Raw genomic sequence first — 17,040 nt, 5'->3', positions numbered from 1 at the left:
TGGCATGGCAAGCCGTTCCACAGGACTACATCCAGCATCTCTACGATCGTCTCCATGGGAGAATAGCAGCCTGCATTGCTGCGAAAGGTGGATATACACTGTACTAGAGCCGACATTGTGCATGCTCTGTTGCCTGTGTCTATGTGCCTGTGGTTCTGTCAGTGTGATCATGTGATGTATCTGACCCCAGGAATGTGTCAATAGTTTCCCCTTCCTGGGACAATGAATTCACGGTGTTCTTATTTCAATTTCCAGGAGTGTAGCTCGCGTGCATTTGAAGCGGTACTGAACAGCATATTTCATGACAGGTGGATTGGTCGTCGAAGCACCATACCGTGGCCCGTACGTACACCGGAACTGATGTCCCCGGATTTCTTTCTGTGGGGAAAGTTGAAGGATATTTCCTATCGTGATCCACCGACAACGCCTGACAACATGCGTCAGCGCATTGTCAATGCATGTGCGAACATTACGAAAGGCGAACTACTCGCTGTTGAGAGGAATGTCGTTACACGTATTGCCAAATGCATTGAGGTTGTCGGACATCATTTTGAGCATTTATTGCATTAATGTGGTATTTACAGGTAATCACGCTGTAACAGCATACGTTCTCAGAAATAAGTTCACAAAGGTACATGTACCACATTGGAAGAACCGAAATAAAATGTTCAAACGTACCTACGTTCTGTATTTTAATTGAAATAACCTACCTGTTGCCAAGTGTTCGTCTAAAATTGTGAGCCATATGTTTGTGACTGTTACAGCACCATCTATCATAAAGCGAAATAAGTGGTTCAACTAAAACATTCATATTTCTTTACGTGCTACACGAATATGTAATAAAGAATGGGGGTTCCTATTTTTAAAAAAACGCAGTTGATATCCGTTTGACCTATGGCAGTGCCATCTAGCGAGCCAACCATGGCGCCTTCTGGTTGCCCCCTTTGTTCTTTGTAGTTTTCTCCTTTGACGCTTATTTCATGAGATATTTGTCACGGTCAATGGACCACCCTGTATACATGTGTGTGTGTGTGGTGTGTGTGTGTGTGTGTGTGTGTGTGTGTGTGTGTGTGTGCGTGTGTGTGTGCGCGCGCGCGCGCACGCGCGCTTCAAAATTATAACATTACATGAATGAATGTGTGCGTGCGTGTGCTACAAAATTATAACATTACATGAAACGTAATGAATAGATCGAATGGCATTGTTGGACGAGAGGCCCCATGCGGGGAAGTTCGGCCGCCGAGTGCAAGTCTTATTTCAGTCGACGCCACACTGGCCGACTTGAGCGCCGGTGGTGAGGATGAAATGGTTATGAGGAGAACACAACACCCAGTCCACGAGCGGACAAAACCTCCAACCCGGCCGGGAATCGAACCCGGGTCCGCTTGCGTGGAAGGCGAGCACGTTATCACCCAGCTAAGCAGGCATGACGTTTAAATCTCTTACTTCTTTGAACTCTATTCGCAACACATTTTGTAGATGGTGTCCACATATTCTGTTAAATGTAGCTACAAAATTATGTTGTTGCACGACTCATGGTATCACGTTATAATACATTTACCGTGATTTTATTGCATATTGTATATATTATTATTTATGGTTTATTGACTGGGGTGTCTTTCAATATCGCCGGGTAGCATGAGACTTTTAATTAACTTATATCGCAATAACACTCGTACGGACATCGGCTGCCCCGAAGTATGTCCGATATAATATTTTTAAAGACTACGCGTGACTCACAGCCTTCTAATAAATAGTTTGCGTGAGCGCTGCTATTTAGAAAAGAAAATATGCGTATTCTTACGCAAACTGTAATTATTAATATTGGTCTCAGGGGCTACTGGTTATTTATGTACCAAATTTCACAAAGATAAACTGAGATATAGCGGAGCTTATTGAAAGGAAAGATTTTCAATATTTCGTGTTCATTATCTGAAGGCAAAACTGGAGAGAATTTCATCTGCTGTTAAGCGGCCAAAATGAAAGATACTGAACTCATTCAGCGCTGTGAATTTTAGTAAATGAAATCTATCACTACTATCTTTAACTTTGATATTAACGGAAGATCAAAACTGAGAAGTCTCTCGCATTTACATTTAATATTATAACATGGTAAAAGATCGTCAGCGTAAGGGCCGACGAAATGCTGTTAGAGAAGAAGACCTCCCTGCAACTCGAACTTCTGAAAAAACTTGGTTAGTGATAATTAATGGTTGCGACCATGAGAGGTGACAACTAAGTCAATAATACACACTTTCTAATAACAATTTCTATTATATTTTGCTAAAATACAGAAAAAACTTACATTAACTATCAGACTGCGCTACAATGGCGGCCTACCGCTAGACGAAACAAAAACAGAAGAGAGCGTTCAATCGAAGCATTGTCTCTGAACTTCATGGCCTATGTTGTACAGAAATTATACAAGAAACTGTTCTTTACAAAATTGTTAAGGCTTTCGTGGCCACTTGTTGACAAACTGCCTATTAGCTTCTGTCTTTGGTTCTTCGGCCGACGTTCATCTAATGATTTCTCTGATGTTTCGCCAGCACGAGTGGCTGGCATTGTCAAAGCTTCACCCTCCATTGCCGGTGGTGAACTGGAGCCGAGCTATAGGTGCCTGGCGCGCCAACGTCCGAGGGCTTCTCCGCGGTCATTTCCGGTGCGGTTCTCCTCTTGCTACCTGTGACGGTCGTTCGCTGCAGTACGGGAAGCCAGGATCCGTTTACCTGAAGGCTTTCCTCTGTCTTGTTCAAACTGTTCGCGTGTTTTTGTATTTCTACAGCTTCTCTGAACAAGCGCGTGTGATAGTGCTTCTCTACAGCCAGAACTTCCGTGTCGGCGGATTTTATTACGTGGTCGGTGTCATTCAGTGCGTGCTCTGCCACGGCTGATTTCTCCACCTGCCCCAACCTGCAATGTCGCTTATGCTCTTTGATCCTGGTGTTAATTGATCTTCCAGTCATTCCGACACAAACTTTTCCGCATGTGCATGGTATACGGTATATTCCCGACATTGCAAGTGGGTCTCTTTTCTCCTTCGCCGATCTAAGACAGTCTTTGATCTTCCTTGTCGGTTTGAAAATCGTCTTTACGCCATGTTTGCGCAATATACTGCCGATTCTGTCCGTCACTCTGGGAATGTATGGCAAAAAGGCCGTATCCGACATTTATTTTTCTGGTTCCTTACTTCGCCGAGTGTTTGGCTCTGTCACACTTCTAATGTAATTTGTGGAGTACCCATTGCTCCTCAGAACAGTTTCCAGGTGTTGCATTTCCGTTTGAGGTGTTGCGGCTTACATATTCGTCCTGCTCTCGTTACGAGCGTGCTAATCATGCCTCTTTTCTGGCTCGGGTGGTGGTTTGACAGTTTGTGCAGGTATCGGTCCGTGTGTGTCGGTTTTCGATACACGCTGTGTCCCAGGTTTTCACCGTCCCTTGTGACCAGCACATCTAGAAATGGCAGTTTCTTGTCCTTTTATACTTCCATGGTAAATGTTATGTTGGTATGGGGGCTGTTCAAGTGTCTTTTGCTGACGAGCGCCTGGCATTTACAGCGGAGAGAATTTTCGCTCTCTGATTGTCCTACACCTGTTTTCGTTCCAAATTAAACCTTGCTTTAGGAAATATTTAGTGAAGATAACCTCGTCGGAGAAGCAGTTAGGTTCCCCCTCCCGCAGAATGTGTAACGCCAACTGCAGCCTTCAAAGTGGTCTGTCTGGCGAGTTACGTCGCTAAGTCCCATCCCGCTAAGTCCCATCAAGTATTCCAATTTCCGGGTGAAGCTCAGATAATGCCTGTCTTTTTGCATACTCTCACCCAGACAAGAACAAATCGAGTAGCTGTAAATATCTGCCCAACTGGAAAGATAATTAGTTTCCTCTGCTTGCTCGGAACGTAATTTTCCCCGGTGCTCTGATAACGTGAGTATCAAGTTACGTTTCAGGTCAGCGGTCACTGCCGCCGTAAACGTACCCTTCCCAGCCCCGCTGTATGTCCAGAGAGCGCAAAACGTACCTTAACTGTCTTAGTAGGAAATGAAGTCAGTATGTTTAAAGGCGGTTTTTAACAACATACCACACCACAGTTAAAGAATGCTTTTTTCTTCCTGTGTAACAAAAGGAAATACACTCCTGGAAATTGAAATAAGAACACCGTGAATTCATTGTCCCAGGAAGGGGAAACTTTATTGACACATTCCTGGGGTCAGATACATCACATGATCACACGACAGAACCACAGGCACATAGACACAGGCAACAGAGCATAAACAATGTCGGCACTAGTACAGTGTATATCCACCTTTCGCAGCAATGCAGGCTGCTATTCTCCCATGGAGACGATCGTAGAGATGCTGGATGTAGTCCTGTGGAACGGCTTGCCCTGCCATTTCCACCTGGCGCCTCAGTTGGACCAGCGTTCGTGCTGGACGTGCAGACCGCGTGAGACGACGCTTCATCCAGTCCCAAACATGCTCAATGGGGGACAGATCCGGAGATCTTGCTGGCCAGGGTAGTTGACGTACACCTTCTAGAGCACGTTGGGTGGCACGGGATACATGCGGACGTGCATTGTCCTGTTGGAACAGCACGTTCCCTTGCCGGTCTAGGAATGGTAGAACGATGGGTTCGATGACGGTTTGGATGTACCGTGCACTATTCAGTGTCCCCTCGACGATCACCAGTGGTGTACGGCCAGTGTAGGAGATCGCTCCCCACACCATGATGCCGGGTGTTGGCCCTGTGTGCCTCGGTCGTATGCAGTCCTGATTGTGGCGCTCACCTGCACAGCGCCAAACACGCATACGACCATCATTGGCACCAAGGCAGAAGCGACTCTCATCGCTGAAGACGACACGTCTCCATTCGTCCCTCCATTCACGCCTGTCGCGACACCACTGGAGGCGGGCTGCACGATGTTGGGGCGTGAGCGGAAGACGGCCTAACGGTGTGTGGGACCGTAGCCCAGCTTCATGGAGACGGTTGCGAATGGTCCTCGCCGATACCCCAGGAGCAACAGTGTCCCTAAGTTGCTGGAAAGTGGCGGTGCGGTCCCCTACGGCACTGCGTAGGATCCTACGGTCTTGGCGTGCATCCGTGCGTCGCTGCGGTCCGGTCCCAGGTCGACGGGCACGTGCACCTTCCGCCGACCACTGGCGACAACATCGATGTACTGTGGAGACCTCACGCCCCACGTGTTGAGCAATTCGGCGGTACGTCCACCCGGCCTCCCGCATGCCCACTATACGCGCTCGCTCAAAGTCCGTCAACTGCACATACGGTTCACGTCCACGCTGTCACGGCATGCTACCAGTGTTAAAGACTGCGATGGAGCTCCGTATGCCACGGCAAACTGGCTGACACTGACGGCGGCGGTGCACAAATGCTGCGCAGCTAGCGCCATTCGACGGCCAACACCGCGGTTCCTGGTGTGTCCGCTGTGCTGTGCGTGTGATCATTGCTTGTACAGCCCTCTCGCAGTGTCCGGAGCAAGTATGGTGGGTCTGACACACCGGTGTCAATGTGTTCTTTTTTCCATTTCCAGGAGTGTAGTTCTAACAAAAGTAAGGACTATAGGAGGATTATTCGAATAGCTGGAAATCTACGCCGTGACTTTCCAACTGCCGGCCGGAGTGGCCGAGCGGTTCGAGGCGCTACAGTCTGGAACCGCGCGACTGCTACGGTCGCAGCTTCGAATCCTGCCTCGGGCATGGATGTGTGTGATGTCCCTAGGTTAGTTAGGTTTAAGTAGTTCACAGCGTCAAAGTTGCAGACGCCGGCGCCTGTAAATGTATGTGTGTATACAGGCTGATTCTGTGATGATGTTACAAACTTTCAGTGAAGCTGCAGAAGGATTATAGTCATCTTAGTTCGACATGAACATTCCAAAGGCGCATTAAATAAGCAATACGGCTACGTGCCGAAATAAAAAAGAAAGTGATGCACTACAGCAGAGAAACGAGCAAGCTGCCACCAATGCACGAGGATAATTACGGCGTTCACCCAGTTTAGGGGCAGCAAGGCTTTGTCCTCCGGATAAACCAGCACCAACGGGGAGATGTGTAAAACAATATGTTCCACAGGCCTCACGTCTTCTGGTCACGACGCCTCCATGGCGTGTTTATACTGCTTCTCCTTACTCGCCCAGCGCGCTCAAAACAATCCTTCCACACCGAGTGCGTCGTAGCCAAACCAGACCGCCAGCGACCTCTTTCAACGGCAACCACCACGAATCTCCCTCTACGGGCTGCCCCAGTCTGCTCTGTCTAAACCAAAGACCTTATAAAAAATAACTAGACTCACTGATGGCGCTGCAGTCGCGGGATAATTTGAACCTTCGGCTGGACGCCATTATAGTGGTTGTAATCTGATGTGTTGTGTAGTACTGTTGTTTATGAAGACCCTGATTCAACGTTGTATATTTGTTGGGACGTACGTACAGTATTTGTTACTCGTAATTCTACTGTCTGTACGTTCCAATCAAAAGAAGTACAATGGTGAAGAGTTGTGCAGCAACTAATTGTACAAATAAATTCGAGAAAGGAACGAATATTACATTTCACAGGTAAGTGAATATTTTAAATTCTTTTGTATGTCAGTGCACTTGCTTAATAAATGTTTTTGTAACACGGTATTAGTATAATGTCTGTGCATCTATTTGCAGGTTTCCTTTCTCAAAACCATAGCTGTTACAAAAAATGGTTACACGCTGTCAGGGGGCAACATTTACGACCGACAGAATACCATTTTATATGTTCTGATCATTTTGAAGAAAGTTGGCTGATCTGTAGTGTTTTCATGGTCTAGGTTAGGTTGAAACTTGATAATTTGGTCGTGAGTTGCCATAGCACTATGCCATATATAACGCACTTCTCGTCATAAAATCTAAAGCAAGGTAGAGTCAGAAAATATCTATTAATATAGTGGGCAAATCTCCGAGTATTTTGATGCATTTTGCGTACATCTATCGTAAATGAACTACGAAAAATGCTAGGGGTCCAGTACGTAACTTTTTAGCTACGGCAGATTCCATGTAGTACGTAAGATAAATTCATAAACAGTGACTAGTTGCCGTTTGTTCATAAATTAAAAAGTATATTGTAGTAACGTATTTAAATGAGGCATTATGTTTGTGACCTAACTCAAGGGAAGGCGTTTTATAACCAAAAGCGATGTACAAACATTCGAACTCCGCGCGTCAGTTTACCACTCTAATGGCCGCCGGCCAGCTATTCAATTTGACCGCTCTTCACAGTCGACCACTCGTGCGGTTGTGGGGGCCTAGTCTAAACAAACCAAAGAGAGCGTCACACAGCAGCAGTAGAGACGTACTCGCAAGTGGGGCGGGAAGTATCGACCTGCAAGTTGGGAAGTATCGACCTTGCAGCACGGCTCAGCCCCCCTCCCCCCCCCCCCCAAAAAAAAAGAAAAGACTCGACCGTTAGGGCAAAGATGGACCGACAAGCCTTCGTCCTTTGGGCTTAGCACGTTTGACTTGGCTAACGTTCTATCTGGACTTGCCCTGCCTCTTCGTTATGGATGCAGAGGCTGACCGAGGTGGGCACCCCGGAGACCCGCCAAAGGGAAACGAAGTGCAGCGCTAACGTTCTCGATATCACACGTTCCTGCTTCCACCCTCCAAAGTTTTTCACACAAACAGAATCGCCTTCCTTTAAAACAGCAGGTTCGCGTCCACGGTTATACTGCTCTGCCTCTCTCTTATGGACTTTTTCGATGTTCTTCTTTGCCCTTTCCAATTTATCTCGAAGAACATTGGGTGATGTTTTATCGGGAAGTGAATCCGCAGTGCCCCACAAATTGGAAAGCTAGGCAAAAAGCAAGGCAATAGGGGTGACCTGATGGGCCTCATGTCTTGCCATGTTGAAAGCAAAATTCAATCATCGCAAGGAACGATTCCATTTGGATTGCGCCTTGGCACGGAATGTGATCAACGCTGCCTTTAAGTTTCGATTAAACCTTTCGACAAAAGAAGGTTGACTGTTATATGGCATAGTTGTCACGTGGGTGACACCGTGATGAAAGCAAAAACGCCGAAATTCCCGGGAAGCAAAGACGAATATATTCCGCTTAGATATTTGACATGTATTAGTAGTCACCCCCCTCCCCCATCCTTACTCGAACACAGCCAAACAAACCTAGTGAAACCGACAACGGCCACAAAAATATATCATACCTGGTCTGATACCCATAACCAATGAAAAATCTTGCCATGGGCCGCTGTACCCGGGAGAACTGCAGCAGTCCCTTCTGTACACAGAGACGGCCAATTTATGACCTGTATAACCTTGTATGTGTGGTCTTGTGTATGGCAAGATGTCCTCCTAATAGGGACTCATGATGCTGGCACTAAGGCACGGGACAGAGAAACCTTCAACCGATCCCCGCGTCGAGGCCTGAAACACAAGATCCTCTTTGTGATCTGATATCCCAGCACCTCCTCGCCCAACGCAACTCGCCGCCTAAGACCACAATCACTCAGGCTCTGCCTCTTGTTCCTCCTCTCTGTTGGTAAACAAAGTCAGCACCTAGGCAAGAACAGCTCTCACGATTTACAGCTCGTCAGTCGAACGAAGTCTTCCGCCCATTGTTCCTCGAACATGCATGCAACTGAGTGCATCAGCCACCACAGTCTCACTGCCCCTAGTATGCCTCACTGAGAAGTCGAAAGCCGATAGGTGCACCGCCCAACAAGCAATGCGGTGTGTTTTACAAGGGCGAGCCAGAATCCAGGTAAGCGCCTGGTTGTCAGTTTCAAGTTCAAATTCTTCGTGGCGAGACAAAACAGGTCTATGAGTGCCTCCAACTCATACGTGGAATACTTCGGCCAGAGTCAGTGAACGGTATACACAACCAGTAGACCGTGTCTCTCCATTTTGCTTCTGGAATATCCAGAGTTGGAGGTCAGATGGGGACAGCCAGCATGGGAGCATGTCTCAATGCATCCATCAAAGTATCGAAGGCCACCTGCTGGTTTTCCATCCACTTGTAATTTTTGTATCATGGCGTGTTTGTAATAGGACTGATAGCTGTTTGTGATGATATTATGTAAACTGATGATGGACGGGAGAGAAAGGAAAGAAAAGGGAATGAACTAATGATACCAGTGACATTGGGACTTCATATGGAATCAGCGTTGATCAGTGAAAATGTGTGCAGGGCCAGGATTCGAAGCCAGGATCTCCTGCTTACTAAGCAGTTGCGTCAACAATTTTGCCACCCGGACACAGCTTTTATCGCAGGTACATGGACTACCTCGGCATGCTCACAGGGTGGCCTACCTGCAGTCCGTGTCGCCCGTGCTCTCTAATTTTAGATTCCAGCTGGAGGTCGAACGTAAACATGCATCCGAACTGAAAGTAGTCGACTCATAGCCCATCGAGGTGGCATTCATATAATATCTTGTTTGACATCTCGGGTTGTCGGGTGTTCTGCTGGATATTAGCGTCGTTCTTGCACGATATTTCGGTAGCGTAGCTCGTTACCTTCATCAGGTGTGACCTGAGACTACTCCTCGAGTGGACCTGGTCCAGTATTTATGGCTGTGGCCTTCCCCCTTCACCAGGCGCTCCCTCTGCGGTCAGCGCCCGCTCGCTGTGAGTAGTCTCAGGTCGCACATGATGAAGGTAACGAGTTAAGCTACCGAAATATCGTGCAAGTACGACGTTGATATCCGGCAGAAAACCCGACAACCCAAGATGTCATTAGACCGCCGGGAAAGCCTGAAGAATTACAGTATCTTGTTTGTTTGTCAGCTCTCTGTAGTGATGTTTATATGTTCACAGTGCATTTTATTCACGGAAGATCAATCAGCACTGATAAGCTTATTACAATATTGTTTTTATGTGTCATGAGGCGTTGAATTTCTAGCCTTATTTTTAGGGTATCAGTAAAATTTTGCAAACATTCTTTATGTTTTAGTTCTTTTTGTTCATTAAGATTTTGCTTGTGTACACATTTGTGCGGATGTGGATTTCAAGTTCTTCGAAAGTATTGATTGTATGTCGTTTGAGTATTCTATGTAGAATTTTTATTGTAATGTCCGTGTTGATTGCATAAAATGTTTATTCACATGACGGGTTTCGGTTCCTCTAGAACCATTTTCAGATCAGCAATTTTCGTTACAGGAGTAACCCGTCGACACACAGCAACACGCAGCATGTGAAGGTTGCTTTGTGTGGACGTGTGACCGAAATTACAGATCTGAAGATGGTTCTAGATGAACCGAAACCGTTCATGTGAATAAACATTTAATGCAATCAAGACGGATTATAAGTAACATTGTAAAACCATTGATTGCGGTTATCCCATTAGACATTATGTCTGCTTTTGCAAAATTTTTATTGTGTTTTGGTTTTGGTTTGGTAGATCCATGTAACATGTAGAATGACTGCTCTCGCAGTCTCAGTTGTGTTCTACGAATCGTACTGTGAACTTTCCACCTTTTAGTCCGGTGTAAAATACAAGAATACCTGAGAAGTAATCAAAGAGACGCTCCAGGATGCAACATTGTAATACATGTCATAACAGCTGATGTCAAGCAAAAGCTACTAATATACACCTGAGCCTTATAGTTTTAAATTATACTGTATTCAAACATAAACTCAAACTATCGTTAATAGAGACTTAAGCCTTATACTCCTGTAGCACAAAAGGTATTGCAGCATATGTTGTAGAGAACACAGTACCAACACAGACGTAAGCAATACACTTTTATCGTATAATATTAGAAAAAAATTGTATCATTATTGCAGGATCGCTTGAAAATGGCAAAAAATGCCGAAATGAGCCTGTCGTGAAGTAAATAGTCAATTGCAGAAAAAAACTCTGTAAGAAATATGTATATCTGTATATTATCGCTCAAAAGTTTTTGAACGTTAGTGCCCCTCAGAAAAAAAAAATGTAAATTGGAACCAGAAACGTTAGAAATACTCGTAAGATTTGGAATACTCTTTCATTGAAACTAAATACATGCAGTCAAATGTTACTCTCCTCAGAGTAGCCTCCTTTGGCTTTAACCACTGCCCTGCATACGCGAGGCAAACTTGCTGACATCTTTATCAGTGTGTCCTCGCTGATACGCCGCCATTCCTCTTGTAGTCCGGTCCAGAGGTGATCTGTGTCGGTAACAGGCCTTCGATTTGCTGCTCTTTCGAAGTGGTGCCAAATCAGTGAGGCCAAACAGGATTACCTTTTTCCTTAATTTGAGAAATACGCCTTACAGAGTTTTGAAGTGAGTTTAGGGTCTTTATCTTGCTGTATGACGAATCCCTCGCCAATCAAACGTCTTCCACATGGCTTTGCATGATACTGTAGAAATTGATGGTAATTCTCTTTCTCCATTGCTTCATTTATTTGTACAAGATCACCAGTCTTACCACCTCCAAAATATCCCCAGACCGAGAAGGAACCCCTTTCGTGCTTTAATGTTGGAGATACACATTCGTGTAACATTCTTTCACCTAGCAACCGGCGAACAAACTTGCGTCGCTTTGTGCCAATGACCTCATACTGGTACTCGTCAGTGAAAAGTGCCCAACTTTCATGTTGTCTTGTCAGTGTAGCCTCTTCTGCCTATTAACAGCCGTCAACAATGGCTCCTTAGCCGCCACACGCCGTTAAGGTTCACTGCCTGAAGACGTCTTTTTACGGTACTGACACTCAGCGGCTTTTTCTTATTGTGGTTGAGCTCTGCTGATAAAACTGGCGGTATTTTGAAGTGATCACGTTTACTTATGACTACTATATATTTGTCATCACTTTTTGGTGTGGCCGGCCGGAGTGGCCGAGCGGTTCTAGGCGCTACAGTCTGGAACCGCGCGACCGCTACGGTCGCAGGTTCGAATCCTCCCTCGGGCATGGATGTGTGTGATGTCCTTTGGTTAGTTAAGTTTAAGTAGTTCTAAGTTCTAGGGGACTGATGACCTCAGAAGTTAAGTCCCATAGTGCTCAGAGCCATTTGTCCCATTTTTGGTGTGACTTTCGGCCTGCCCTTTCGAGGTTGGTCCATATTCTGGCCAGTATCCGCATGTCTATGCAAGGTACAATGGACAAATTTCAAGGAAATATGTTCTTGATGTGCTACTTGTCGCATTGTAACATCGACTGCACGTAAAGACACAATTTCAGAACGTTTTTCTGTTGGAAATCCCTTTCTTCGTCCTATTATCGGTGTTTTCACTGAGCACTCACCGAAGTTTACTTTTTGATATCTCGTGCATAACTAAGTGCCCTTTTCCTACCTGTAACCGTGTTTACATATTTGTTTAGTCCTATGAACGCCATCGAGTGACGAAAGATTATATCAAACCACCATAATACAATATATATAAGATAAGCGGCATGCTATGCTTGGAAACTGAGTAGCATAAGAACGGAAATGTTGTGTTTTGAGCGATTTGATTTTTAAAAAAACGTGGAACACTACTCTTAAACTTTATATTGAGCATGACCCTGGGGAAACAATATAGTTAAATCGGAATCTGATAACTAGCTTTTCTTTTATCTTAGTTTCAGGACGTTCGAAAACTTTTGAGCGATAGTGAGTGTGGTCCAGTGGTCCATTGATCGTGACTGGGCCAAATATCTCACGAAATAAGCGTCAAACGAAAAAACTACAAAGAACGAAACTTGTCTAGCTTGAAGGGCGAAATCAGATGGCGCTATGGTTGCCCCGCTAGATGGCGCTGCCATAGGTCAAACGGATATCAACCTTTTTTTTTTTTAAGTAGGAACCCCCATTTCTTATTACATATTCGTGTAGTACGTAAAGAAATATGAATGTTTTAGTTGGACCACTTTTTTCGCTTTGTGGTAGATGGCGCTGTTGAGAGGAATGTCGTTACACGTATTGCCAAATGCATTGAGGTAGACGGACATCATTTTGAGCATTTATTGTATTAATGTGGTATTTACAGGTAATCACGTTGTAACAGCATGCGTTCTCAGAAATGGTAAGTTCACAAAGGTACATGTATCACATTGGAACAACCGAAGTAAAATGTTCAAACGTACCTACATTCTGTATTTTAATTTAAAAAACCTACCTGTTACCAACTGTTCGTTTAAAATTGTGAGCCATATGTTTGTGACTATTACAGCGCCATCCATCACAAAGCGAAGAAAGTGCTCCAACTAAAACATTCATATTTCTTTACGTACTACACGAATATGTAATAAGAAATGGGGGTTCCTATAAAAAAAAAACGCAGTTGATATCCGTTTGACCTATGTCAGCGCCATCTAGCGGGCAAACCATAGCGCCATCTGGTTTCCCCCTTCAAGCTAGACGAGTTTCGTTCTTTGTAGTTTTTTCGTTTGATGCTTATTTCGTGAGATATTTGGCCCGGTCACTATCAATGGACCACCCTGTATACTCGAAGTTAAGTGCTGTCGGGCTGGGCTAGCACTTGGATGGGTGACCATCCGGTCTGCCGAGTGCTGTTGTCAGGTGGTGTGTACTCAGCCCTTGCGAGGCAAACTGAGGAGGTAACTGATTGAGAAGTAGGGGCTCCGGTCTCGTGAAATGGCATACGGCCGGGAGAGCGGTGAGCTGACCACATGCCCCTGCATATCCGTATTCAGTGACGCGTGTGGGTTGAGGATGACACGGCGGCCGGTCGGTACAGTTGGTCCTTCCCAGGCCTGTTCAGACGTAGTTTCATATATGTATAGATATATTATTCTTTGGCCTAATATGTGCTGCGGGCCCATCAGAGAGAAAACTTCCCTGTAATAAGTAAATTCACGAATGTCCTGTGTGGTTAGTGTAATGTTTATAAATGTCGGCGTCTTTGTGTTTCCTCAGAGACGCCGAGACGCGGAGAGGCAGCGCATGATGGACGAAGAGCCGGCGAAGGAGAAGAAGGCACCGCTGGCGGAGGCGGAGAAGTTGAGCGACGCCGAGGAGGTGTGAACCTGGGACCCCGGCATACAGCGGACGGACGTGCCTCGCGCTTCTGCCGGCTTCCGATCCACCTGTTGCAGCCGGCCGCACTCTGAATGCAAAACATGCGGCGCCCATTAAGTGCTTAGCGGGGGGCGCCCAAATAAACAGTGCCAAACACTGTGGACATGTCGACAAAAAAAGAAAAATAACTGTACTTTTGCGTGTTTTAACAACTCGCCTTGATAATTCAGCATTTCGCCATGAAGTCGTTTCTGGAACATTCCATCCAGAATCATTTGCTGCCAACTCACCCATCACTTCATTTACCACTGACAGACGGGCAACTCATACCACCACGTCTCGTTAGGTTACGTTTATTTCTGATTTTTGTGTTGAATCTCTTGTGTTTCTACTATTAAGGTCGATCAGCAGGGACTTGTAGATAATGCTGTACCATATGAACCTCTTTGACACATCACGGTTTTGCTCCAGTGCAACAACTCCTCTTGTCATTGCCGCCGAAAAGGTGACGATGTGGGCTGTTTGTGACAGCAAGACAATCACATGGAAGTTGCATGTCGCCATGTACAGTTCACAGACATGTCGCAAATCTTCTATTCATTCACTTTGCATCTTCTGCAGCTGTGTCCCTATCGCTCGGTCGTAGGTTCGTGGATAGCACTCACCTTCACTGCGATGACGACAACGTATGATTAATAGGCTACCTGGCTATTTGAAATTATTTTATCTAACATGAGAACTATTTATCACAGTCACTTCGAATAATGATCTCAAAAAATTGAAATAGAACATAAAATCAATGCTATTTCCATCATACAGGGTGTTTCACTAAATGTGTTTGCCTCTGCAAATTACGAAGTAATAGGCGACGGAAATATTTATTGCGGTAGGTAACCATAAGAAAGAGAAGACAAAACTTCCTTATAACGACGTTATCCAGATATCCAATGAAGAACGAAAATCGTTTTTTCAGTCTTCGTGACGTGTGCGACACGCACTCAGTGCGTGATCCAGACGCATTAAGTGTGACCCAGTTGAATTTATCATTCCATATTACACAACATTATAGTTTTGAAACACCGCATTGTTTCACGTTTGGCAGGTCTCAGCACGGGAGCCATGCGCCAAAAACGCTACAGCCTCGATGCGTATGTGGATGAGGAAGCTATCTTAGGGTCATTCTCAAATAAGAAGACTAATTTGTCACCTTACAACTAATTTTGACGTCGATCCAACGTCTTGAATACCTGCTTTAACTATGTTCTGAACCGAAAATAGATGGATTCACGTGATTTTCCCATAGCATTTCATTTAGTCATCATAATCACGAACTGCGACACTTCTTGGAAGAGAATAAAGTTTTCCATTTTTCTCATCATTTCCAATATATGACCACACTTGCCACGTCTTGTTCACTTAATTGACTATTCATCTAAAATACCTTTTCGATGAAACTACTACACTGACGTCAAAGTAGTTTGGATTTGGTGTCATATAGTTATTACCGACTTTTCACTCTTAATTTTTATTATATTTTCTTATTTTATTATGTTTATGGTTTCTCCATATCCACATCTCGACCAGTTCGAATTTCTTTTTTACTGCTTCCCACGGTCCATCATGCTCTTCTGCAACTGACAATCCCCAGAAAGGAAAGCTAACCAAACTCTTTTCCAACTTCTTGTTCGCTTATCTGTACATAGGTTTCAATGTGTAACACTTGTTACATCACTGTGATTGTTTAATATCAGGTCACAAACTATTGTCAGCTTTGATTTTGAAATAGAAGCTGTCCACAAGAGAAGTTTCTCCACGAGAACTCTGTTCTTTACATCGTGTGCCGTCTACGTTTCTCTTCACATTCAGCTCCTTTAGCCATACAGTGAAATTTATTCTTGCATTACACTATCGCAAGATTTCAAAATGTTATCACTGTAGGTAAATGTATTCCAAATAAATCTCTTATTAACTTGCAGAGCAGTAAGTTAGTGAGTGAAGGTGTTCCAAGTACAGTATCTGCAAAGTTTGCAAAGCAATAAATGAGAGTGAATGTATTCGAAAAATACCATTTGCAAGCTTGCAGCGCAATAATGAAATGGGTAAAATTGCTCCAAATACGCTATACGCAAATACGTCCAAAATTCACTGACTCTTCTCTGTACATGTAATTTTATTGTTCTGGCGTGGTACACGTTTGCATCCTTAAAGGAACACAAGATCTATGGTTCTATCTTATTCTCCTTTCTTCCCGTTCTACTTACTGTTTTATTGTGGAGCCGCTGACCTGACCTCCCACAAGTATGGTGTAGTTACTTTTTACACGCATAGTGCAGTATTCATCTTGATTGTGTTCATCGTTAAAGCGTTTGCTATAGTCTGTTGTTGTCTCTTTGTGAATAGAAAGTGTCTCGCAACTTTAACAGAGAATGATAGTTCATATTTTGGTTGGTTGGTTCTGAGCACTGTGGTACTTAACATCTATGGTCATCAGTCCACTAGAACTTAGAACTACTTAAACCTAACCAACCTAAGGACATCACACAACACGCAGTCATCACGAGGCAGAGAAGTTCATATTTTCACAGAAAACTTAGGAAGAACTTGTCTAGTGGCCTGAAACAGTACTGGTGAACGGATTCGAATGTCGTCCAGTATTTTCATCCACCGACGACTTCCATCAAAGTACTCCCTTTTTAAATGATCGACTTTAATAGTGTGTTCCATTGCAACGTCTCCTGAGGACATTAAATTTTAGATGTATCTATGAGGTTTTTTTATATTTTGAATTATTGCGTAGAACTAGTATTAACTTTATATTTTATAACTATTTTATTTCCACTGTGTAGTACGAAATCGAAAAAAATAGCAACATCAAAATTAGACAAAACGTATGGTTTAAAATGTCCTTTACGATTCGCCGTTAAGTATTTATTGTACTGGAGCTTGTCAATCTAATAAAGACATACAAGCATATGATTGTATCTCCTCAAATTCCCTTATTGTGTTTGTGTGTGTGCGTTTGTGTGTGTGTGTGTGTGTGTGTGTGTGTGTGTGTGTGTGTGTGTAAGAGAAAAATAAAGTACACAATGACAATACTGTGTGAGTGATAATATT

General features: G+C 44.4%; 1 protein-coding gene across 1 annotated transcript in view; it reads left to right on the top strand.

Moving 5' to 3' along the window:
* The window catches only part of LOC126214918 (uncharacterized), a 179,033-nt gene extending 162,270 nt beyond the window's left edge, over positions 1-16,763 (top strand). The window contains exon 9 of the mRNA XM_049941559.1: positions 13,825-16,763. Within this exon, the coding sequence (XP_049797516.1) occupies positions 13,825-13,932 (108 nt within the window). The 3' untranslated portion in view covers positions 13,933-16,763. The remainder of the gene's footprint in view (positions 1-13,824) is intronic.
* The last annotated feature ends 277 nt before the right edge of the window (positions 16,764-17,040 follow it).

Source organism: Schistocerca nitens, chromosome 12, assembly GCF_023898315.1.
Source record: "Schistocerca nitens isolate TAMUIC-IGC-003100 chromosome 12, iqSchNite1.1, whole genome shotgun sequence".
Classification (NCBI taxonomy): Eukaryota; Metazoa; Arthropoda; class Insecta; order Orthoptera; family Acrididae; genus Schistocerca; species Schistocerca nitens.
This window is presented reverse-complemented; position numbering and strand designations above follow the sequence as displayed.